Raw genomic sequence first — 24,402 nt, forward strand, 5'->3', positions numbered from 1 at the left:
CATGCAGTAGATTAAGTTACGTTTGTTTGTGAAGAGAATGCGCCTCCCGATCTACATAAATGCATCTGTGTTCACGCAAATCATTCGTGATCCAGCTTCACTTACAGCAGAAGTAAGTATAAGGGTTTTTTTATGAATCTCTGCAATATCCTTTCCTAATAACGTGCTAGTTAGTGACTTTCGTGGCTAAACATGCTAGATGCAGCTAAAGTAAACAGGCTCGTCACTCCACAGAGAGAAGAAAGGGGCGGGGCAAGCAGAGCTCATTTGCATTTAAAGGAACAATCCATCAGAATGGGATGAAACAAGGTAAAAAGGGTGTTGTTTTACACTACCATAGAGAATTTTTAACCAAAGTATATTAAACTTTTCATTAAGACCCTAAAGAATCATATCAACCTGTGGAAAATGGGCATCCGATGACCCCTTTAATATTTTCAAGTCTGCTAAATTTACATTTCCCAGTTACTTCTTGTCCAGCTAATCAACTCCACTAGCATGTAAATCAGTGACTATGGCCCTATTTGGATGGTTATTGTTTCTCATGGGGACTTAAGCTATTGTTTTTGACATTTACAGGGGTGATTTTTAGGGCTGTCAAACGGTACCGGGTTCGGTACTTTCGTTTCTGAAATTTTAAAAACGTCCATTTCCCGCTCACATTTGAGCACTGTTGAGCCGATTTTTAAACATCGCTGATTGGTCATAGTAGTCATGCGCTTAATAGACATGGCGTTTGAAAGCCACGTGTGTCAGTGGATCCCTAATACATCTGCATATAGACGGATCTGCTGACAGACACGGCTTTCAAACGCTCCCGTTGTGCTTATTTGTGAGCGCTTGGTGAGGAGCGTGAAGCACTTGTCATTGTAGTCAATCACAGTCATGTCTGTTGAGCGCGTGAACACTATGGCCAATCAGCGATGTTGAAAAATTGGCTCAACAGCGCTCAAATGTGAGCGGGAAACGTTTTTAAAATTTCAGAACCGAAAGTACCGAACCGGTACCATTTGACAGCCCTAGTGATTTTACTGCTGTCTGAATCCTAAATGTCTGTGCTTTTCTTCCACTGCTCGTGTAAAATCCTCAGCTGAATTACCTACTGTTTTTTGACAAATGCCAAGGTCATGTGGTAATTTCATTGCCGTCAGAATCAACATCTCTGAATTCACAAGAAGAAATCAATTCAGAATTCAACATTTAAATCCTTTTTGAACACTGACGAACACCTTACAGTAACTGTTGCACTTCGCTGTAATTTGCATGTGTATTTATTTCTGAAATGCAGCCCTGTTTTCGCCAGATTGAAGGCAAATGTGATTTTTGAAATTGCTCCTTTTTCTAAACTTCTTACCACACTCAGAACACTGCAGTTTCTTGGCAGAATGAGTTTGCAAATGACCTTTCAAATCTTTTTGATGTATGAAACTCTTCTCACATTGGAGACACGTGAAAGGTTTCTCTCCAGAGTGAATTCTCATGTGAGTCTTGAGGTTTGCTTCGTTTGTACAACTTATTCCACAGTGATGGCATGTAAAACTCTTCTCTCTTAAGTGAATCCCCATGTGGTAATTAAGGCTTTCTTTACGCGTGAAACTCTTTCCACACTGATCGCATGAAAACGGCCTCTCTCCAGTGTGAGTTCTCATATGAGTCTTAAGATTTCCTTTTCGATTCAGCGTTTTTCCACACAGTTTGCAGGTGTAAGGTTTCTCTCCGGCGTGAAGAATCATGTGAGTATGAAGGGGTCCTTTATGTGAGAAACTCTTTCCACACTTATCGCATATGAACGGCTTCTCTCCAGTGTGAATTCTCATATGAGTCTTAAGACTTTCTTTTCGTGGGAAGCTCCTTCCACACTGATCACACTTGAAAGGCTTCTCTCCGGTGTGAACTCTCATGTGGACTTTAAGGTTTCCTTTCTGGTTGTAACGCTTTCCACACTGCTGGCAGGTGAAATGACCTCTAGTTCCAGTCTCCGGAGCACTTTTTGGAGAGGTCATAATATCATGATGATTCTCATTTTGATATTTCTCCTCTGTTTCATTCAGTTCTTGATTCTCCTCTTTCAGTACAATCTGGTCTAAAACAAAAAGAGACCAATACATCTTAACCCTGGTTTGTTGGCACAAAACAAGAAGCATCAACACATTTAGACATTTAAAAGCATCAAAACCAACAATACAGCTGTAAGCAGTGATAACAGGCACTAAGACTTTGACAGTGTACAATTTTAAACATGTTAAGAGCATCAAAACACCCAAATAAACAAAGCTTCAAAAACTTGCTGGGTGGAGCTGATAATTGAAAGTTGTGTGAAAGTTGTTTGGGTTAATGTGAATAATATATGTACCAAGTTTTATACAAATACTTACAACTATGGTATGATATATTCAGCAGTGGCTAACAACTATAAGGTGTGAAAAAACGTTTTTTTTTTTTTTTTTTAATATGACATCAATTACTGCTTTATTTAATCAGAAACACAGTATAAATGTTATTTGTTTATTTTACTTTCATTTTTTTTTCTTTATTGCTTTAAGTAGAAAAAACGTAATTTTTTTAGCATGTTACAGGACCCGAAAACTCCCAAAATCATCATAATAATCCTTAGAAAACAGTAGGGCTCTGGGTCCCGTGGGTAAATATGCTTCAGAAATAGTAGTTTACATCCTGTCTAACCACTACGACTTGTGTTTGCTAAGATGTCTCTTTATTTATACAAAGTATGGAGTGCATCAGGGCTCAGTATTAGGTCCTCTGTTTTTCTTTTATTTTTCTCCCGAAGGACCTTATTATTTATTTTCACTGTTAGGCCAATGATACTTAGGTATATATTTTCTCACAATTTGAAAACACTGCACAACTTAAAGGAGAACTCCACTTCCAGAACAAGAATTTACAAATAATGTACTCACCCCCTTGTCATCCACGATGTTCATGTCTTTCTTTCTTCAGTCGTAAAGAAATTGTTTTTTGAAGAAAACATTTTTGCATTTTCCAGCATTTTTGTAAACTTTGTAAACGATACCTCATCTTGTCTCACTCTGCCTGGACTGTTTTTGTTCCGGTTCATGACAGTTAGTGTATGTTGAAAAACTCCCATCAGAAGTTCTCCATCAACTTCAAAATCATCCTATATCGTTTTACCTTTTTTGTTAAGGGTGTTTGATCTTTGCATGTTTATGTTGCAAAGACTGGGTTGGCACCTCTGCAGTGATGTAGGATTATTTTGAAATGATTTTTGAAGTTGAGGGAGAAAATAGGATTGGAGTTTTTCGACATACCCTAACTGTCTTGAGGCAGAATACACAGAGTTCAGGGAGAGAAAGACCAGACGAGTGTTCGAGAATAAAAAGTATTTAAATTGTATTTTTTTTAAATGTACATAACAGATCATTTTGCTAGATAAGACCCTTCTTTCTCAGCTGGGATCGTTTACAACCACATTTGGGATCGCTTGAAGCTGCATTTAAACTGCATTTTGGAAGTTCAAAATTGGGGCACCATTTCAGTCCATTATATGAAGAAAAATGCTGTAATGTTTTCCTTTAAAAAACATAATTTCTTTTTGACTGAAGAAAGAAAGACATGAACATCTTGGAGGACAAGAGGGTGAGTAAATTATTTGTAAATTGATGTTCTGGAAGTGGACTTCTCCTTTAACTAGTCAGTGGAGTCTTGAGTGATATTCTTGAGGGTTGCATCAATTAATCACTAAATCAGACAAGAAAAATAACAATAATGATAATAATAATAATAATAATTTTTAGTCATTGTTCAAAAGGCTAATTCTGTATTATTTTTGCCTAACTTGGAAGTTGCATCTTCTCAGATTTAATTGAAGGCAGCATTTGCATTTGTCTGGTCATGTGATCTCAACATGAGGACAAATAAACACTCTCTAAAAACATTCATTTCTGTAGAGCTGGAAATTTTAATAAGGACCAAATGAGGGAGTTCAGCTTTGAGAATTAAAACCCACCTATTTGTTGTTCAGTATCTTCTTGTTTAAATGTGAATACTTCTTCAATCTTCATGTCTTCACTCTCCACTTTAATAAATGCCATCTTTATAATAGTGTGTCACGTCGACCTCAGGTGATTCACTGGGAAATGTGTGTTTAAACACTTTCCTGTTTAACATCAAGAGAAAGAACATCAGTAGTAGTTCGCTAGTTCAGTAGTCTTTGGCCTTAAGTTCATGGCCATAAATCACCTGATTAAAAAAAAAAAAAAAAGTACTACAAATTAATACACATTATACAGAAACATAGAATTTAGTTATGATTTATATTTGATATTCAGTTACTATACATACACACTTCCAGTCAAAAGTTTTTGAACAGTAAGATTTTTAATATTTTTTGAAAAGAAGTCTCTTCTGCTCACCAAGTCTGCATTTGTTTGATTCAAAATACAGCAAAAGCAGTAATATTTTTTACCATTTAAAATAACTGTTTTCTATTTAAATGTTTTAAAATGTAATTTATTCCTGTTATTTCAAAGCTGAATTTTTGCATCATTACTCCAGTCACATTATACTTCAGAAATCATTCTAATATTCTGATTTGCTGCCCAGAAAACATTTAATATGTTGAAAACAGCTTAGTAGATTGATTGAATAGAAAGTTCAAAGTTCAACAGCATTTATCTGAAATAGAAATTTTTGTAACAATATAAATGTCTTTATCATCACTCTTGATCAATTTAAAGCATCCTTGCTGAATGAAAGTATTAATTTCTATCATTTACTTAAAAAAAAATATTATTCTAAAAATATAAAAATTATATATATATACTGACTCCAAGCATTTGAATGGTATAGTGTATAATGTTATAAAAGCTTTTTATTTCAGATAAATGCTCATCTTTGGATCTTTATATTCAAAGAATCCTGAAAAAAAAAAATGTAAAACTGTTTTAAATATTATTATTATTATTATTATTATTAATAGCAGCAAATCATCATAGAATAATTTGTGAAGGATCACATGACACTAAACACTGCAGTAATTATGCTAAAAAAAAAAATTTAATCACAGGAATAATTTACATTTTAAAATGTATTCAAATAGAAAGCAGTTATTTTAAATAGTAAAATATTTCACAATATTATTGCTTTTGCTGCGTTTTGGATCAAATAAATGCAGGCTTGTTGAGCAGAAGACACTTATAAAGCTTAAAAAACATAAAAAATATTTTGACTGGTAGCGTGTGTATACTTTTATCAAAATAGCTGGTTTGTAAAAGTTACCATTGAACGTTTGTTTTATTTACGCTATTTTGAGCGGCGATTCGAATCACTGAATCATTTTGCGAATCAACTGACTCGGAGTTTTAAAAAGCTCCGTTTCTCCATCACCACTTGCCAGTGACCGAATTCGTGTTTATGATGAACTGATTCACTACACAGAGAGCGTAATGAGACGCAGCGTTTCTGTTGCTCATGTGCAGATGCACTTTGCTGAAGTTATAATTTAACACGATCATTTTAATGTAATAGAATAAGCACTACAATCTTACATTCAATAATTCTTTCTGCATCGCCTGTAAACACTATAGAGTCGATTGCGCGGAGTGTATGGATTAAAACATATAAGACATGCTTAAAAACAAACCTTTCTTCAGCACCGATGCAGGAGCGCGACGCGTGCCTATGACGTCACACCGCCAGACCACAATAAAAGCGTCGTTCACACGCTGCTGAAAGAGAAATTCAGAGTTGAATTACTGGTGACATCTCAAATACTATGGGGTTATTTTTGTGTCTTTATTATTCAAACAAAAATACTGTGTTTGAGAGTAAAACTAAGTATTTTGTAATTAAAAAATAAAAGTTTGCAAAAAAAAGTCTTCTTAAATCTCAAAAATAAAGAAATTGATAACAAAAGTATTTGCAGTGCATGTACTTTTCTTTACAATCTTTATTTTTCTTTGCGCACTTCAAACACTTTTCTGAAATTTTTGTTTGCGAGATAAAAAGTTATGCTTGCGAGTAAACTGTATCTCAGTGGGCGGTCTCTACCTACCAGGATGAAAGGCCTTTTTCTATTGGTCACTCTCGACTGAAGTGACCACGCCCACTACGTTTTGTGGTGGAAACTACGCACGGAAGCCACTGGCGCATGCCACTGCTCAGTGCCAGTGACACTTACGGTTTTCTTTGACATATGCCGATGGACTGTGTCACTGCTGAAAGTGTCACTGCTCCCGCGCCTTCCGCATGTCAGATGCCATGTCACTTAATGTTAATACCGCTACTGTACGACTCTTGCATGTCATAATGGTCTTTACCTTGATTACAATCGTCATCCGAGTCATCTCGTGCCCCTCTATTTAACGGTATCGCCGAACTACAGGCGGGCTTAGCTAACGTTACGTATTTAAATATGTGAGCATGAGAAGAGAGACTACATAAGTTCACTTGTCACTGAGTTTAAGACGTTAACTTGGTTATTTTACCCAGTAAACAAAACGTAGTGGGCGTGGTCACTTCAGTCGAGAGTGACCAATAGAAAAAGGCCTTTCATCCTGGTAGGTAGAGACCGCCCACTGAGATACAGCTTACTCGCAAGCAAAACTTTTTAACTCGCAAACAAAAATTTTAGACTCGCAAAAAAAGAAAGCAGAAAGGAGAGCAAAACTTGTGGTTTCGCGATGAAAAGTGTTTGAAGTGCGCAAAGAAAAATAAAGATTGTAAAGAAAAGTACATGCACTGCAAATACTTTTGTTATCAATTTCTTTATTTTTGAGATTTAAGAAGACTTTTTTTGCAAACTTTTATTTTTTAATTACAAAATACTTAGTTTTACTCTCAAACAGTATTTTTGTTTGAATAATAAAGACACAAAAATAACCCCATAAAATACATGCTGTCCAACGATATGATGAAAATAGTAAAAGATACTAATGAAAGAGTGCACGATTTTGCCTGAAATTAAACACTGTAATGTTTTGTTGCAACAATTTAGATACAAACTTATAGATATAAATGCATAGTTTATGCATATGTCCATATTTTTCCCACTGACATCCAAAGAATAATTTTGAGCATTTACATTTCTTTTATTTGTGCTGTTGTAACTCATGCCAAAACGTTTTTGTTAAGTGAGCTGTATTGTGAAAGTGTATATTTCACAGGTTTGATTGTAAAATAGATGTTTAATACAGTATATGGATAGCTAGATTATAAATTAATGATTATAAATTAATTATGCAAATAATTACAAACTCACAGGTTATAGAAGTTAGTGTATTTTTTTAATATTATGTAAACATTTAAAATTAATATGAGTCAATAAAAAGGTATACAAAAATGTTTTTAAGAATTAGTAGAAGATAATTGACAATAATTTTATGGATGTGATGGCTGAATGTGAGGAGGGAAGAGAAGAAGAACAAGTGAGATGAGCAAGATGAAGTAGAGCTTGGTCTCCTGTCGGTAGAAGAGCAGTTTCGTTGTGTTTTCCTAAAAGTCTTTTTAAAGATGTCCCACATAAGTGGGAAAACATAAGAAAAATTATTATTAAATTGTGTTTTGAGTTTATTTTGACTGATATCCAAGTAACACATTACACATTACTAACTTCAGTGAAACAAATATTTACGCTGATCCTGAAATCACAGCCTCAATGTGGAATATGAAAAGAGCAACATCCGCACAAATCATGTCACTTCTGCAGGGAATGAAGGAAACCAGCATCAACCAGGATGAAACACCTAAAATCATTTATCACAACATGGAAGGACTGGCATTTTGCATTGAGGATATCAAATGTCATTCAGCTCATGTATTTCACCACATCTCTGGTTGAAAGGATAAAAGATGTTTGCAAGGAATAGACACGTCTGCAGAAAAGATGGCAGATGAGTTGCAGTGTTTTGCAACAATGTATGTTGTTTCAGTGTCTGCAGTTAAGTTCATACACTGCCTTGCGAAAGTATCCATTAATTTTTGGTTTCATTTTTAGTTTTATGTTGCAGCCTTGCATCAACCTGCTTTAAACAACTTTTCTCCACTTTGATCTGATCTTATCTGTGACAGTTGAAATTTAGCTCCGTGGCATACACATCTTTGTAGATGTTACTGTTCAGCTGAAGTTAAACTGTGGCAAATTCAATTGAATGGGTATGATTTAGAAAGGCACACACCTCTCAAAAATGGTCTAACAGCTGAAAATGGTCAAAAGAACTGCCTGTACAAATACAATGCGTAATTTTTAATTCAGGTAAAAAACCTGTGAAAAAAATCCATACAGAAAATTCCTTCAAATTAGTAAAAAAACTAATTAATTTTAATAAACAAATGTAATTAATTGAATAATTAGATATTTGCACGTTTTTGAACAATGTTGTATTTAAAAGTAAATATAGAATATTATTTATGTTTTAATTTTATTATATATATATATATATATATATATAGAGAGAGAGAGAGATAGATAGATAGATAGATAGATAGATATAGATATATATAGATATTTTGCTTTACTAACAAATCAATATTAACATATCAAATCATATCCATAATCATTTTTGGCTGAGATTTCAGTGATCAGATTGTCTATTCTATGAATTACATAATGATGTCAAAAATTAGTTGGCAACACTGATAAAATGGACTCCACTAAAAACACACACAAGCATACTGGGGCTCTTTTTTAAAAAAAAATTTTGATAAAAAGCACAATCATGTTTTATTTCTCAGTCAATTTGAGTACTGTAAGAAATTATAGTCTGCCTCGACCCAGATTCCACTCCACAATATATGTTTAATCATGCTCATTTACCAAAATGGCTTAATTATTATAGAGAAGAAGAAAGTCAACAGTTAGTTGTTTCTAGACCATTTAGGATGATTACATCCTGAGCTAATGGTGACCCATTGTAGCATGGAAGCGGGTGTGGGACACTGAGAACCATCTCAGACAAAGGGATGTTAGAACATGATTAACATACAGACCACAGCTGCTACGAAAGGAGAACCTTCATTTATATTAAGAGTAGTAAACTTTAACTGTATAAAAGGTTTGAGCTAAGGAATTTCGGGGTTCATTCTGACTCTGTTGAACCCAAGGTACATGTATTTTGCCACTGCTATGCTGCAATAAACATCTTCATCAAGATCTTCTATGTCCTCTTCACTTTTTCTTACAGTACATAAACATTTCTTTAATTTAAAATAATCTCCATAGACTTTATTCATTGTTACATTTATTCAACAGAACAATTATAACCGAACCCATGCATGAGGAACATTACAAGCTATTTTTCACTGTCAAGTAAAATTCAAATTTTCAAATTAACCCTTTAAGACCTAGGGGTAAATTAGTTCATTTTCACATATTTTGTTTATTTGACTGTAAAATTCTAACAGAATGTGCAATTTTCAAGTGCAAGTTGACCACTAGTGTTGTGTGATGAGTTTGTAAGCATTATTTAAGTGTACAAAAAAAAAAGAAAAAACAGGAATAAATGTTCTGATTTTATTTATTTTTTTAATTATTGAAATAATCCAACACTTCATACCTAACAATTAAACTACATAACATATATATGTGTGTTTTTGTGACACTGGGTTACACATTGTTTTCATGTTTTCATTCAAGAGATTTTTTTTGTTCATACACGCACACATATATGCATGCATGAACACAGATACACATACATTTACATGCCCAGGCACATTATAGAGATGCACACACCACATGTGAAAAAGTCTTACTTAGCCTGCTCCCAAGTCTCAAAAAAAAGATCCCAATCACCTTTTGTGCTGTTTACTCCTCCTTCACCATGTTTTTGTTTGTTTTGTTTATTATTTTACCCAATCCAAAACTCTGCACTCCATCTCCGTTTAAATTTGCCAACAAAACACAGAAATTACTGTAATATGCCATACAATGCTGCAAAGTCCATATTCTCTACTGTCAATTTGAAGTAATTAAAATTATTTTGATGCAAATGGTTGAAGAGCTATGGTAACATGAACACAGCTTGGTTTGATGTGTCGGTCGGTTTAAAAGGGTTAACCCTGCATCCAATCGCTGTCTATAAATACAGGTGTAGCCACGCTTTATGTTTTGCCAACAAGTGCATCCCGAGTGACCATGCAATGTGGTGGAATGAGTGCTGCATCCATACATTTGGTGCAGTGAGCCATAGACAGACCGAATGGGAAAACTTTGTACTCATAAGCATTGCCCTGAAAGTAGAACCTGAGGTACTTCCTATGGTCCTCGTGAATTAGGATGCAGAAATAAGCATCTTGGAGATCCACTGTTGTGAACCAAATCCCATGTCTGATGAAAGTTAGAAGGGTTGAAAGACAAAGCATACGGAAGTGCAGTCGCTTAAAATGATGATTGAACTTCCTGAGATTCAGGATGGGCTGAAGACCCCCATCTTTCTTCTGAATCAGGAAATGGATAGAATAAAACCCTTGCCCTATTAATCCCAAGGGCAGGCATGTTACTGCTCCTCTTCTCTCAAAACAGTAGGAACAATCCCTTAAAATTGGGGTGGCTTGGATCTTGGATCTTGTATCTGAACTTCAAGGTGCTCAGCAAACATATATTTACAGATTGATACATAAGGATGAAATGTCTATAAAAATATAAATATATAAATTTAAATTATAAATACACTCACCTTGCGTTCAGTTAGATACAACAAAAGAACATGTCAAGCAGCACAAGCTACCTCCATTTGCAAAAAACTTTTCATATTGAGCTTGTAAATATTATAAATATATAAATATAGATTAATATTTAAATACAATTAGAAATGTAATTATAAATACAAATATAAATATAAATACACTCACTTTACATTTTAACTGTGAGTGCGAGTCTTCCCACATTCACAACAAATAAGACAGTCTTTCCTGTCAGTGTGTGTTTTCTGACGCAGTCTGTAAATATCCAGTTGAGAAAAACTCACGTGTACAGTAAGGTGTATAAAAGTTTCTTACATAAAATAAGTAAAAAATATGTTTTGCTTAACCTATTTATTTACAATTATTGTATAAGGAATTCTGTCATACAAAAAAAAAAATTCACACAAAAATTCACACATCGATGATGCAGGTACATTTACTGATGATACATTAGAATGGTAAAACCTTACTTTTAAAAGGTTAGTTCATCCAAAGATGAACACATCCTCATGCTTTACTCACCCTCAAGCCATCCTAAATATATATGACTTTATTCTTTCAGACGAATCCAATCTGAGTTACAATGAAAAATGTCCTGGTTCTAAACCTGTATACTGGCAGTGAATGGCTGTTATTATTTAATAGTCCATTAGAAATCCAGTAAACTGTGTCCATCCATCATAAAAAGTGCTCCACATGGATCCCACGGGGTTCATAAAGGCCTCCTAAAGTGAAACAACGCTTTTGTGTATGGAAAATATCCATATTTAAACCTTTATAAATCGTAATCTCTAGTTTCTGCTAACTGGTACGCATGTTCATAATTCGTGTCATAATTCTGCTAATCAGTTGTGTGTACTTACCTAATTCAAGACCACAGTATGTCTGGATCTCCAATAAGCACACTTCGTTTAACCTCTAAACCTGCAAGGATCACACTTTTACTTGACCTGGATAAGTACCATTAGAAAGACTTGATAAATCTGTCATTGATTTTGTTAAGAGTGCAAAATCAATTATTGGCATTTTTTGATATTTTGAATAGAACAACAACACATTCATATTCAGTCACATCTGCTGTTTATTTGTGTTGACTTTGCTTCAAATATTGCTCCAAATATTTGTATATTTTAGGGCTGGCAAACGATTAGTCGCATACAAAATAAAAGTTTCAGTTTGCCTAATATGTATGTGTGTGTACTGTGTGTAATTATTATGAATATATAAATACACACAAATCAATGTATATATTTAAGAGAAATATGCTATTTATGTACAATATAAATTCTACAAAAACTATAATAAATGCATATACTTGTAAATATTTCTTAAATATACATGAATGTGCTTGTATTTATACACACATAATAATAATAACACAGTACAAACACCTATATTAGGCAAACTCAAACTTTTATTTTGTGTACGATTAATCATTTGCCAGCCCTAATATATTTACATGTTTAATTCATATTTCTTTAGACATTCTAATCATTTCTATTAATTCTCCACTGATTTATGTGATCTAATGAGCATTAGTGTCTTCCAATATTGTCACTTCCAATATTGTTTTCACTACCTCGATTGCTCTTATAACTAAGGTATATCATTCGCTGCTCATATCAATCATGTAGAATTTGCAGCTACATACTATTATACTACTTGTACTATTTCTGCCATACAAAGACAGGCTAAAAATAGTAAGAGTAGTATGCAGATATGTGGTTCCAAATTCATCAACATCTTCAACCCACTTGTACTCACAGCAAGAGAATAGCGGAACGTTTCCTCAGCATCTGCTCCAGGCAGTCGATATTACAGCCAATCAGCAGCCAGCTTTGATTGTACATCCAATAGAGTCACACTCACACTATGGTCACTGTTCACAAACTTTTGTGATGAGGCAAATCTGCAATATTTATTTAAATGAACGCACATTTATTGAAGTATATATGCAACCTTACTGAGAATGACAAACGTGTTTTGTAGGTATATAGTATTTTTATTTATTTACTAATAGCACTTGCAAGGTTTTTCAAATAAATGTCATTTCCCTTGTCTGACAAGTGAATGCCATCCTGCCTAAATAGTTCACCTCTCTTCTGTGTTATCTCTTTATTGTCTATAAACACTCCACCAGTGTCAGCCATGTATTTTGCCATGGCACTGTTGATAAATTTCCTGGCTTTGTTCATCTTCGGGCCTTCTCCCCACTGCCACACGCACCTCTCAGTGATGCCAGAGAAAATCACTGTGGCTTTGGTAATTTTCTGAATTGCAGAAATGTCCTCCTTCATGGAGCTCAGAAGATCCACACTCCGCAGTAGGCCTAGGTCGTTTCCCCCAGCATGAATCACCAGGACATCTGGTCTTACTCCTGTTGAGAGGACGACATCCAGAAGCTGGCTCCATCTCATTCCTTCCTTCCCAATCCATTGAACGCTGGTGTTGTGGAGACCCAGGTTTGGCTCCCACGCGACCTCAGCTCTCCTTTCAGCCCACTTGATATAGCTGTGGCCGACAATCAGTACCACTTTCTCTAAAATGTTTCAACAAAAACTGTTAATATACTAATACACTAAATATACAAAATTAATGTAGAATCAACATTAAAGCAGTATTTAAATAATCACATTTGTGTTGTTGTTAGGTACTGTTACATAACTAAGCATTTAAAAAAAAAAAAAAAACATTGATTTCTGTAGAGTTGGACATTTTATTAAGGATTAAGTTCAGCTTTGAGAATGAAAACCAACCTGTCTGTTCCTCAGTATCTTCATGTTTGACTCTGAATGCTCCTTCAATCCTCATTTGTTCACTCTCCTCTTTAATAAATGCCATCTTTTATCAATAAATGCCAATTTTTTTAGTTTGAACTTATTTTCCTCAAAAAAAATAAATAAATAAAACACTAACATTAGCTTCTCTATTCTTGTATTTTTTTTTTTATTATATAATTAACAAAAATGCTCCTAACACTAGCTTGATCTATTCTTTTTCTATTAAATCTGTTTTCTTTTTATTTATTATATAATTAACATTAAAAAAAAAACATCTTGCTACATGTACTGCATTAGGTAGACTTCATAGCACTTGCATATATCATTGCTCTTTTGTTGACTTTGATTGCTGATTGCCATTGTCCTCATCTGTAAGTTGCTTTGGATAAAAAATGTCTGCTAAATGACTAAATGTAACACTTAGACATATATTGTATATTTAATAATACAAGATTAACTCCCTTGTTCAGTAGTCAGTAAGGTAGTAAGGCACCCATAAGGTAGTCAGTCAGAGTGAGAGTTCATGGCCTTAAATCACCTGATGAGATTAAAAAAAAAAAGCAAAGAAAAACACTCAAAACTAGCTGTACAAATGAATGAAACAACATATTATACAGACATTTCGTATTCAATTATGATTCATATTTGGTTTTTATTTAATTTTTTATTCTATATTATGTATAACACTTTTATCAAAACAGCTGGTTTGTAAAAGTTATATATTTTTTGTTCATTATGCGCATTTACACTGATTTGAGCAGCGTCAGTGTGCGAGCGATTCGAATCACTGAATCATTTTGCAAATCAATTGGTTCAACTGACGCGGAGTTCCGAAAAAGCTCCGTTTCTCCATCAGTACTTGCCAGTGACTGAATTCACGTGCACACTAAACTGATTCACTATAATGGGAGAGAAATGAGACGCAGTATTTCTGTTACTCTTGTGCAGATGCGCATTATTCACATGATACTATATTAATAGAATAAGCATTACAATGTTACATTTAATAATTCTTTATGCATCACTTGTAGAAATTAAAGAATTGGTTGAACGGTGCGTATGGATTAAAACATCTGCTTAAAAAAACAAACCTTTCTTCAGCACTGATGCAGGAGCGCGACGCATGTCTATGACGTCACATCTACAGACCAAAACAAAAGTCTCATTCACACAGTACTGAAAGAGAAATTCAGAGTTAAATTATTGGTGACATATCAAAATACATGTTGTCTGATGATGCGATGAAAATATTATGAACTACTAATGTATATTTTTAGGCTAAATGAGTGTAACATTTTGCCTAAAATGAAAAACAATGTTTCGGTGTCACTATAAAAAGTTACATTTGTTTAGAGCCTTAATAACTACAAGCTGCCTTGACCTGACTGCATAGAGCTACTAAATGGATCCGTTACAAGTAATAAAAAAACAGCAAAATGCAAAAATAGAGAGAGAGAGAGAAAAAAAAACAAAAAATAAAATTAAAAAAACTGAATAAAATTAAATTGTCTGCGTGCAAACAGATGCTAAAAGATAAAAATGTTCAAAACCATGCTTCTTTTCTCCTTTTTACATAGTAATGTTTCATAGTAATGTTACATGAATTACTTTCATTGATTTTAATTGCTTCCATTGTCCTCTTTTGTAAGTCACTTTGGATAAAAGCATCTGCTAAATGTAAATGTAATGTGAATAATCAGTTTCAGAAGGCAAATCTAGATGATTTCAGCTTTCAAATGATATATGGATATATAGGTATATGGATTAATAGGATAACTGATATAAAACAAATTATTGCCCACCAGTGGTGCAGAGTAGGTTTAGGCAAGTACTGCTCACTGCAGAGCCAAATGGCCTCCAGCTCCCCCTCTCTGGAGGTCCAGCTCCACCTCTGTGTGAACTAATTTGTGGAGTAGGGTTAGGGTGTGGTTAGGTGTCTATCTCCACCCTCCAGGTCCTCCCATCTGGCTCTGCAGCGAGCACCCTCTCGGTTTAGGGGCAACCTGCCGTTTTCTCACTGCCGTCATTTTTGTTGTTAGGTTTATTTTGTTATTGAGAGAAAAATATGTGGCACATGTTCATCTAAAGGCCACTCCTAGCAGCTCATATTTTTACCCCCAAGAGAATAAAAAAGAACTGAGTATCATCATCCAGTTTAGGGTTAGGCAATCTGACAATTTTATATCATATACATCTCAATCTTGAAGATGTCTATGATCTATTTGGCAAGCAAATCATAGAGATCATGATCATTTATGTCCTTGTAATAATGTTAACACAGCAGTAACTGCTTATTAGATGACTGTGACTGGACAAATTACTATAGTGATGTATTTAAAAAAAAAAAAAAACTACTCAAGATGAGATAGCAGTAGCAGTGCACTGAATCAAATGTTAAAGCAAAACAGACAAAGCACAAAACAGGTTTGTAACAACTTTGCAAATTTATTCAAGAAATAAAAAACTACTATGATTCCATTGCATAAGTATTCATACCCTTATCTGGACAGTTGAAATTTAGCTCAGGAGCATTCATATTCAACTTCAACTGAAGTTAACCTGTGGCAAATTCAACTGATTTGGAAAGGGCACACACGTCTCAAAGAGATCGGCCACACCTAATCCATCTTATGTAAAACTTAACATTTGCTTTGTTTTTGCAAGCCTTCTTGATATCCTGCATGATTCCCACATGTTTCCTGACTGTGAAACTCATTTCAAGCTGATTTAAGACAGTTCCCTCCTGAGTCAAAGTTCATGTGGTTTTGCTTGAAATGTTTTCTGCATTGTTGGCTGATGTGTGCATTCTTTCTCCAGTGTGAATTTTTTTTTAATGCAGACTATAAGGTTTTTCCATGTTGATTAATACTCTTCTCACACTGATTGCATGCGAATGGATTCCCTCCAGTGTAAACTCATGAGTATCATGACAGGCATTACAAACTCCTTTTTGAGCAAAACTCTTTCCACACTGAGAGCATGTGTAAGGCTTTCCTTGTAGGCAGTTGAAATGTTAAGTTGTACTACGTGACAACTTAGATATTTGTGTGTACTAAAATTTACATTTTAAGGCAGCGGAGTAACAAATTATTTTAAGTTGAAACCATTTTTTTTTTACATTGTATGAATCATGTTTTTTTTATAGTTTTATTTTCAGATGTAATGTGAAGCAAAACATATGTTGTATAAACAAACATTACAAATATTTTTCTTCAATAACAAGAGGAGGACAGAAACAAAGAAAGACAAACAAACAGAAACAAACAAACAAACAAAAATGTTTATTTTGCAACAAGAGAAGGTAAATGCTCCAAAAAAGAGCCCCAAGTTTTTCAAAAGATTTTGGTGATTTTCTAACATTGAAAAGGACACCGTTGATCCAGTGTTTTTCTAGATGGAGAATGAGTCGGCTTCCAATTCACTAATATACATTTTTTCCCAGCAGTACCAGCCAAAAGTATAAAATATTTTTTATGATGAGACAAATCTAATGACTCAGTATCCCCTAATACCCAAACTCTAGGATCGTAACTGATTGGGCTACCAATAATCTTTGAAGATGTATTAATTATATATTCCCAAAAATCCTTCAATACAGGACAATTCCAAAGCATATGAAGTAAATTGCCTTCAAATGTTTTACACCTTTGACATTTGGAAGGTATAGTAGTGTTTAACATGTGGAGTTTGTGAGGAGTATATGTTCGATGCAGAATATTAAATTGGATTTGTCTATGTTTGGTGGATATGAAAGTAGTCTGCATTCTTTCCATAGCACACTCCCACTCTACCGGACTGTTTGTGCAGTCAAGATCTCTCTCCCATCTCTGCTACAAGGCCACATTGTCAAATGGCTTAAAATTGTTTGTTAATGTACTATATCCTACAGAAGCCATACCTCTCGGAGAGAACACAACCTTGTTAAACATAACATTTTTAAACGGCGATAATGTTGGAATTTTGGGAAATGTCTTAGAGGTGATCTCTTTGACCCAATGTCTGACTTGCAAATATCTGAAAAAATTATGTTTAGGAATATTATATGTCTGGGATAGCAATTCAAAGCTAATTAAGGACTCATTGGCATACAAGTCTTTCAGTGTCTTTATTCCTTTACTCACCCATGCTTTTAAGATGTTATCAGAAATACCAGGAGGAACAATAGGGTTTTCACAAAAGAGGTAAATGTCTAATTGGGACAGTATTAAAACTGCATAGATTATGTGATTCTTCCCAGGTAGAAAATATATTAAGTATTAATTTATTTTTAGTTAATGTGGATAAATAACTTTTTGACCCCAAAAAAGGAACAACCCTTAATGGGATGGAACTCATCTCCCACTGTTCTATATCTGTCCTTGTATCTAGTATCAACCTCATCAGGGTGGAGCCAGATCCATATAGCCTGAAATTGTGATGCTAAGTAATAATGTCTAAAATTGGGAAAGTTCAGCCCACCTTTCTTATATGGTGCTTGAAGTTTAAGAAGTTTTACTCTCGGGTTTTTGCCTTTCCACAGAAAGCCTGAAAATACTTTGTTTAATTCCTTAAAGTATGACTTGGGAATGTTCAAGGGGAGACACTGAAATTTATACATATATTTAGGTAAGATATTCATGTCATCTTTCACTCTGTCCAGAAGTGTAGAGTAGTTTTTTTTTAATATATCATCGTGTGTTAAATCAATGTGAATACCTAAACATTTAAACCCATTAAAACACAGTGTTAGTGGTTTAACTATATATTTTAACTCATGTGGTATATTGATGAGGTGGGTAGAGTACCCAAAATCTGTACTCAAGTAAAAGTAAAAGTACTTATGGAAATATTTACTCAAGTAAGAGTAAAAGTAACAATCCCAATAGTTACTTGAGTAAGAGTAAAAAAGTATCCGATGGAAAAACTACTCAAGTAGCTAGTTACTAGTTACTTCTGATCTGATTGATATGAAGCGAAAACCTTATATTTCAAACTATTTGGAAAGCTTCCACACACCTCTCCTTGAAAGTGTCTTTGTTTTGTTTATATAAAACATAGGCTAAAGTAAAGTAGCCTGTCTCAGTCCTGTGATGGGCACATTAGTGTACGAATTTGTGTATAACGTCACAGTATGTACTTCAATTTATTTAGATTTGTTGAAAAATGGATATGAAAACATGCAGACGTTTAGAATGAACGTTTTTTTACGAACGTGTGTTGTTTGTAAGGTTAACAAGATATTTGTCATTGCTTGCACAATGACATATGAGGAAAAACATTCAGACAGCGTGTGAAATATGATACTATAGGGTCAAAGTGCGCATAGTTACCAAATTACTATTAATAGGGTTCAAATAGGCATCATCATATTAGCCGCTTTTCCACTATTGTGACAGAATGTGTGTGCTAAGCGAAAGCGCGCTGTATGATCAAACAGCCAAGTAAATAGCTGTTATGCATTACATGCATTACTAGTGTCAATAAATGTGTTAGTTTTTAGAAAGGTTTTACCTTCTGTGTTCGTCTCTGTTGGCATGCATATCCCCTCAGCATTTGTTGGTAACGTTATACCTGTCGTTGCCTTCTGTTTATTTTATTTTATTTTTTTGCGTTGTTTATAGTTGTGTCCTTTTTTCTGTTATTTAACGAAGTCCAAAAAACAGAAATATCTGATCATATCTCTGTTTATATTACATTTGCGTTACCAAGGCAACGACTAAGGCATTTGTATTTACATTCCAAAGAGTTCCGTTATCAGCATCACAGTGGAAAATGAAACCGTATCTGTGCTGACTGGCCCGGATCGGCACGGAACGGAACGGTTAAGCGAAGAGAACGGTTCGGACCAATAGTGGAAAAGCGGCTATTGACACTTACCGCTCCATGTTTTTTCATGTTGGAGCTGGAATTTTTGTACGCAGCGATGTCGCTTTTTTTGGTGCACACAGCCTGCATCGCATTATGAAACTGTTCTTTCTCACATCTTGAAGTGAAAAAATAGAGTTGATTTGAGGCCACGAGTGATCTGCCCCCGATAGCTCACACACGTCATCCTCTGCTTCAGCCATCATCTTTCTAAACACGCGCTGAACTTACGCGGAGATGCGTAGCAGACTCTCACGAAGCAGCCTCTCCAGCGTCTCGCGAGACTTCAGATTAAGTCACGTAAACAAATTATTATTTTATATATCTAATATTTATTACAATTTTGTCAGTAACAGAGGAAAGCCATCAAATGTAGCGAAGTAAAAGTAAAGTTTTTTCACTAAAAATGTACTTGAGTAAAAGTAAAAGTACCTATCTTTAAATATACTCTAAAAGTACTAGTTACCCCAAAAATTTACTCAAGTAAATGTAACAAAGTAAATGTAATTCGTTACTACCCACCTCTGAGATTGATAGGCAATGCTTCACTCTTGTCATAATTCAGTTTATAACCAGATGTATCACTGTATTCCTGAAGTACTTGTAACAAGGGTGTAAGAGAGGATTGTGGACTGGTCAGGTATATTAACAGATCATCTGCATAAAGGAATAGTTTGTGTTCATTAGAGCCAATTTTAATTCATTTTATACCAGTATGGGATTTAACTGCAATAGCAAGGGGTTCGACAGCCAAAGCAAATAATAGGGGAGATATAGGGCAGCCTTGCCTACAACCTCTAGACAATGTAAAAGTGCTTGACATAATACCATTGGTGTATATTTGTGCTTTAGGTTAGTTAAATATAGTTTTAAATATCCTATGAACTTAGACTCAAAACTCATGGCTTCTAAGGTTGCAAAGAGAAAAGTAGGCTCAATCCTGTCAAAAGCCTTTTCGGCGTCCATAGACAGAATGAACATTGATAGTTTCTGCTTTTGAGCGATATTAATTATGTGTAATAGCCTTCTAACATTGTCAGAGCCTTGTCTATTCTTAACAAATCCTGTCTGATCTGGAATGTATTACTTAGGTATAACGGTTTCCAGTCTTAGGGCAAGCAGTTTAGTCAGAATTTTATAGTCAGCATTAAGGAGACTTAGTGGCCTATAAGAACCACATTTTTGTCTGTCTTTCCCCGATTTAGGAAGTAACGTTATTGTCGCCATCATTTGATTGTATCGAGCGAATATATCGATCTGATTCTTCTTTTTTAATTTGCCATGACAATAATTTGCTTGTTTTATCTCCAAATTCGTAGTAATGATATTTTGTTCTGGCCATAATAGATTCAACCTTTTGGGTACACGTTTTTGTGGATTAGTAATGCTACACCCCTACCACTAGATGAGAATGATGAATAATAGACCTGGCCAACCCATTCTCTCTTGAGTTTTCTATCAGTGTATGAATCATGTTTATCTAAACTCCACTAATATGCCAGTCTAAAACACTTTTTTTTTTAAATGGGTTAGATGCAATTTCATGTTCCCTTTCGAGGAACTCGAACTGCGTCCTCTAGGGGGCGCTATGGGGAACGCCACCAGCGTGACCCATGTCTGAAGTCTACATACAAAAACATCAACAGGGTTGGCCGGCGACAGCCTATGATGTCACTTCTGGCACGACTCGTCGCTGCCGGCGCGTCACTACCGGTGCGACCATAGTATAAAAGGACGCTGGTAGAACAGGACGGTCTCTTCTTCGTCTTCACTGACCTTTTGTCTGTAACCAAAAGCTCGAATTGAGCGCCGGTTTCTCACCAAATATTTTATTACGGTTCGCGTGTGTCGATGCGTGGTAAGGAGCAAGCGCTCTTTGCTCCCGTGGAGTTTATTGCACTCTGTGCTTGTCTCTTGCGAAAGACAAGCACGCTCTGACACCCGCACCTTTCTCCTTATAAGGTTGATGATTAAGCGAATATCGGCTCTCGAGGGAGTTGAATGAGATCATCACATTTATTGCTTGTTGCTAGAGGCAGACATGCTCTCATACCCGCTTACACAGGGCTCGCGGGATTTGTGTGCAGTAGCCAGCTGCGCTTTCAGCTCTTGAGGGAGTTGAATGCAATCGTCACATTCAGTGCTTATTTCTTGCGATGGACTGGCGTGCTCTCGTAGCCGCTTGCACAAAGCTCGCGGGCTGTGTGTGTGTGGTCAGAGCAGCGCGTCCAGCTCGTGAGGGAACTGGATGTGCTCATCACGATGCATTTGCAGAGGAGAGAGGTGAGTCTTCTCTATACCCGAATTTGCATGAGTGTGTTCGCCTCTCGGGCATTAACAACGCATCCGCGGGGGTGGCTCTGTTCCGCCTGATTCCCTGGGAGTCTGGCACGTGGGCGGCACATGTTCAGCTCCCAAGGGGGTTGATCATATGCTGCGCGTTACGATTGTGGTGTTAATTTTCTGCCATACTCGGGGGTATGGACAGAAAATAAAGAGGATAATATAGCCATCTGAGGATGGTTATAGTTTTTGCATTATTTATGTGGTTAAATGCAGTTATCTGAGGCTAGCTGTGTGTTAACCTGTCCCTTCATGGAAAGCTTAGCAATGTGCTGGCTGGGGCTGTGCAAATGGTCAGATGTGATTGCTGGTTCCATCGTTGGTCATGGGACTCAGTCGCCTGCTGTCGGGTGTGGCTGCATGTGCTGCACGGTGCCGTGCTTCGCTGGTGGGCTGCGCAATGTTGCGCGGCTTGTCGGTGGACTATGGCCCTGTGTGGTGGGTGCCGCACCATCTGGTTCAGTGTGTGGGGGTGTTTGTGGCTGGTCGCGGGACCGGCGTTTCTGCCGGAATGCGCACTTTTGTCGCGTCTGGTTGTTTGCGCAGCCCCAGTGCTAGTTAGGACCCTTGTTTGGCGTTCTTAATAGCAGTTTTCTGGTGCCAACATGGTGCTGTCCTCCCTTTTGGTTAGGGTTAGGGTTAGGGTTAGGTTGCATTTAGGTTGCTGCTGGAGTTGCATTTCCCTTTTCATAGAGTAGTGATCGCTCCCCTTCCTGGGTTTCTAAGTAGCGGTCTCTTTGAGCTCTTAACCAGGTAAGTGCTGTCTTACCTGGGATGTAGGTAGACAGCCCATTCTTTGTGGTCAGGTCAATCTTGATTGCTCCCCTTTATATGGTTTTTAAGCAGCAGTCTCCCTGAGCCCCTGCCTAGACGGTGTTATCTCCCCTGTTAGGGTTATAAGTAGGTGAGCCACTATGATGGTCTGGGCAGTTTCTCAAGAAGGTCTTTCCGGTAACTGTAGTCAGACATGGGAACCACGGTGGGTGAGTATGATCCCTTATTATGTGTCTAACCATGCTGTATTTCTGGGACCTGTCTTGTGTGTTTCCTTTGGTAGGTCCTCTTCTAGCCAACGCCAACGTCACCCCGGGAGTAGAAGCCTTACCCGATACATTACTTTCTATGTCGGTTGAATGTACCGGCCCTATGGCACTATTATTAGACAGATAGCATGACTACTGTCTGCTTGGCGCAGTATGCTCCCCTCCTATCGAGGGTTTGCTTTGAGCACTGCCCTATCGGGCAACTAAGGTTCGCCCTTACTGCTTTCCCCTAAGGCCAAAGGAACTGATCACCGGGATCAGATCTCGTCCAAGGCTCCTTTACAGGGTGTGACAATGCTCCCCTCTCTACAGAAAGGGTTTACTGAGAGCTCGTCCCCTTTGGGGGGTTCAGTGGTTCCTCCTGTCTCGGTATGTGAAGATTTAAATAACACCGCCTAAATATACACGCAAAGAAGGAAGGCCTAATTTTTATTCTGCCTGTAGTAATGTTGCAGCTGCCGCCATGTTGTGGAGATACTGTTGTGAAAGCGAAACTACTTTGTTTGGTTTTCCAAATAAGTACACAACTAGAAATCAGTGGTTAAGTTATATTTACAACACTGTTCCACAACATTACAATGCAAATATTTGAGTGTGTGCATTTTATGGAGAACTGTTTCCTGAACCTCTAAGAGTAGTTTTTGTCTTTGGTTTGAACAATTTTTGTTCCTCACAAACATTCAAACAGTTTGAATTAAATCATGTATTGAGTTGCAGTTTTTATTTCAGAAGCATATGGTTTGGCGTCACTTTGTGTATGTGTGTGAGAGGCTATTTCTGTATTAGTATTTGTCTGGTCATAGGCAAATAAAACTTTTATTTATGACACTCTTCAAAAATATCATTGATTTCTGTAAAGCTGCACATTTTAATAAGGATCAGATGAGTAAGTTGAGCATTTTTCTTCATATAATGGACTGATATGGTGCCCCAAGTTTGAACTTCCAAAATGCAGTTTAAATGCAGCTTCAGAGGACTCTAAATGATCCCAGCCGAGGAAGTGAAACGATTGGTTATTTTCATTAAAAAAATACAATTTATATACTTTTTAATCTCAAATGCTTGTCACATTATATGTAAATCTTTGTTTTGGAATTAGACTTATCCTTTAACGTGCCAGTGACCAGATTCATGTTTACAATCAAATGATTTAATAAACGGAGCAAAATGAGATGCACTTTTTCTGTTACTCATGTTCAGATAAGTTTTACTTGCACAGAATAACCATAGAGTGATGCAATGTTATATTCAAAATGTTAGATTCACCTTAAACGCTTAAAAACACTAACCTTTCTTCAGCCAGATCACAACAGATGCAGCAGTCGGCGCATATATATTTTCACAAAATATACACACACACTTTCTGTAATATTTGTGTGATTCAGGTAATGATGAAACAAGCATGTAGAATATTGTTTTTATTTGTTCAAGGTCATACATTTAAAAAAGTATAAAAACTACACAATATCGCAAAACAAAATTAATAATAATAATAATAATAATAATAATGAAACATGACACTCTAGAAATAACTGATGTTCATTCCAGATCTCCCTGATGGCTGGCAGTTTTGTCATTTTTACGTTTACGTTCACACAGATGCAGATGATCCTCACTTATCCTCACAATATCATGTACTTTTATTTCCAATGCAGTATAATACAGAAATGGTTATACATAAGTATGTATTTCACATCTACATTAAACCAGTACTTGCGTTTTGCTGTAGTATACAA

At 35.9% G+C, this 24,402-nt stretch overlaps 1 protein-coding gene and 1 long non-coding RNA gene across 5 annotated transcripts in view; one reads left to right on the plus strand and one right to left on the minus strand.

The window, feature by feature from the left end:
• Positions 1-666: 666 nt before the first annotated feature.
• LOC127164237 (gastrula zinc finger protein XlCGF7.1) lies at positions 667-14,571 on the minus strand. 4 transcript variants are annotated; one of them, XM_051108056.1, is made up of 3 exons: positions 14,528-14,540; positions 3,986-4,135; positions 667-2,083 (listed from the first exon to the last, which is right to left on the minus strand). In XM_051108056.1, exons 2-3 carry the CDS (start codon positions 4,068-4,070, stop codon positions 1,272-1,274), a joined length of 897 nt encoding a protein of 298 aa, XP_050964013.1. In that variant the 5' UTR covers positions 4,071-4,135; positions 14,528-14,540; the 3' UTR covers positions 667-1,271. The 4 variants fall into 4 exon arrangements, with proteins under 4 accessions (XP_050964013.1, XP_050964012.1, XP_050964014.1 ...); XM_051108055.1 differs by lacking the exon at positions 14,528-14,540 and adding an exon at positions 5,621-5,657; XM_051108057.1 differs by lacking the exons at positions 667-2,083; positions 3,986-4,135 and adding exons at positions 12,102-13,195; positions 13,413-13,974 and having other exon boundaries at positions 14,528-14,571.
• A 6,605-nt stretch (positions 14,572-21,176) lies between these two features.
• Positions 21,177-24,402, plus strand: part of LOC127164269 (uncharacterized) — a 37,962-nt gene continuing 34,736 nt past the window's right edge. Inside the window, exon 1 of the long non-coding RNA XR_007827612.1 lies at positions 21,177-21,563. This is a non-coding gene — a long non-coding RNA (uncharacterized LOC127164269). The remainder of the gene's footprint in view (positions 21,564-24,402) is intronic.

The sequence above is a fragment of the Labeo rohita genome, chromosome 4 (genome assembly GCF_022985175.1).
Source record: "Labeo rohita strain BAU-BD-2019 chromosome 4, IGBB_LRoh.1.0, whole genome shotgun sequence".
Taxonomy (NCBI): Eukaryota; Metazoa; Chordata; class Actinopteri; order Cypriniformes; family Cyprinidae; genus Labeo; species Labeo rohita.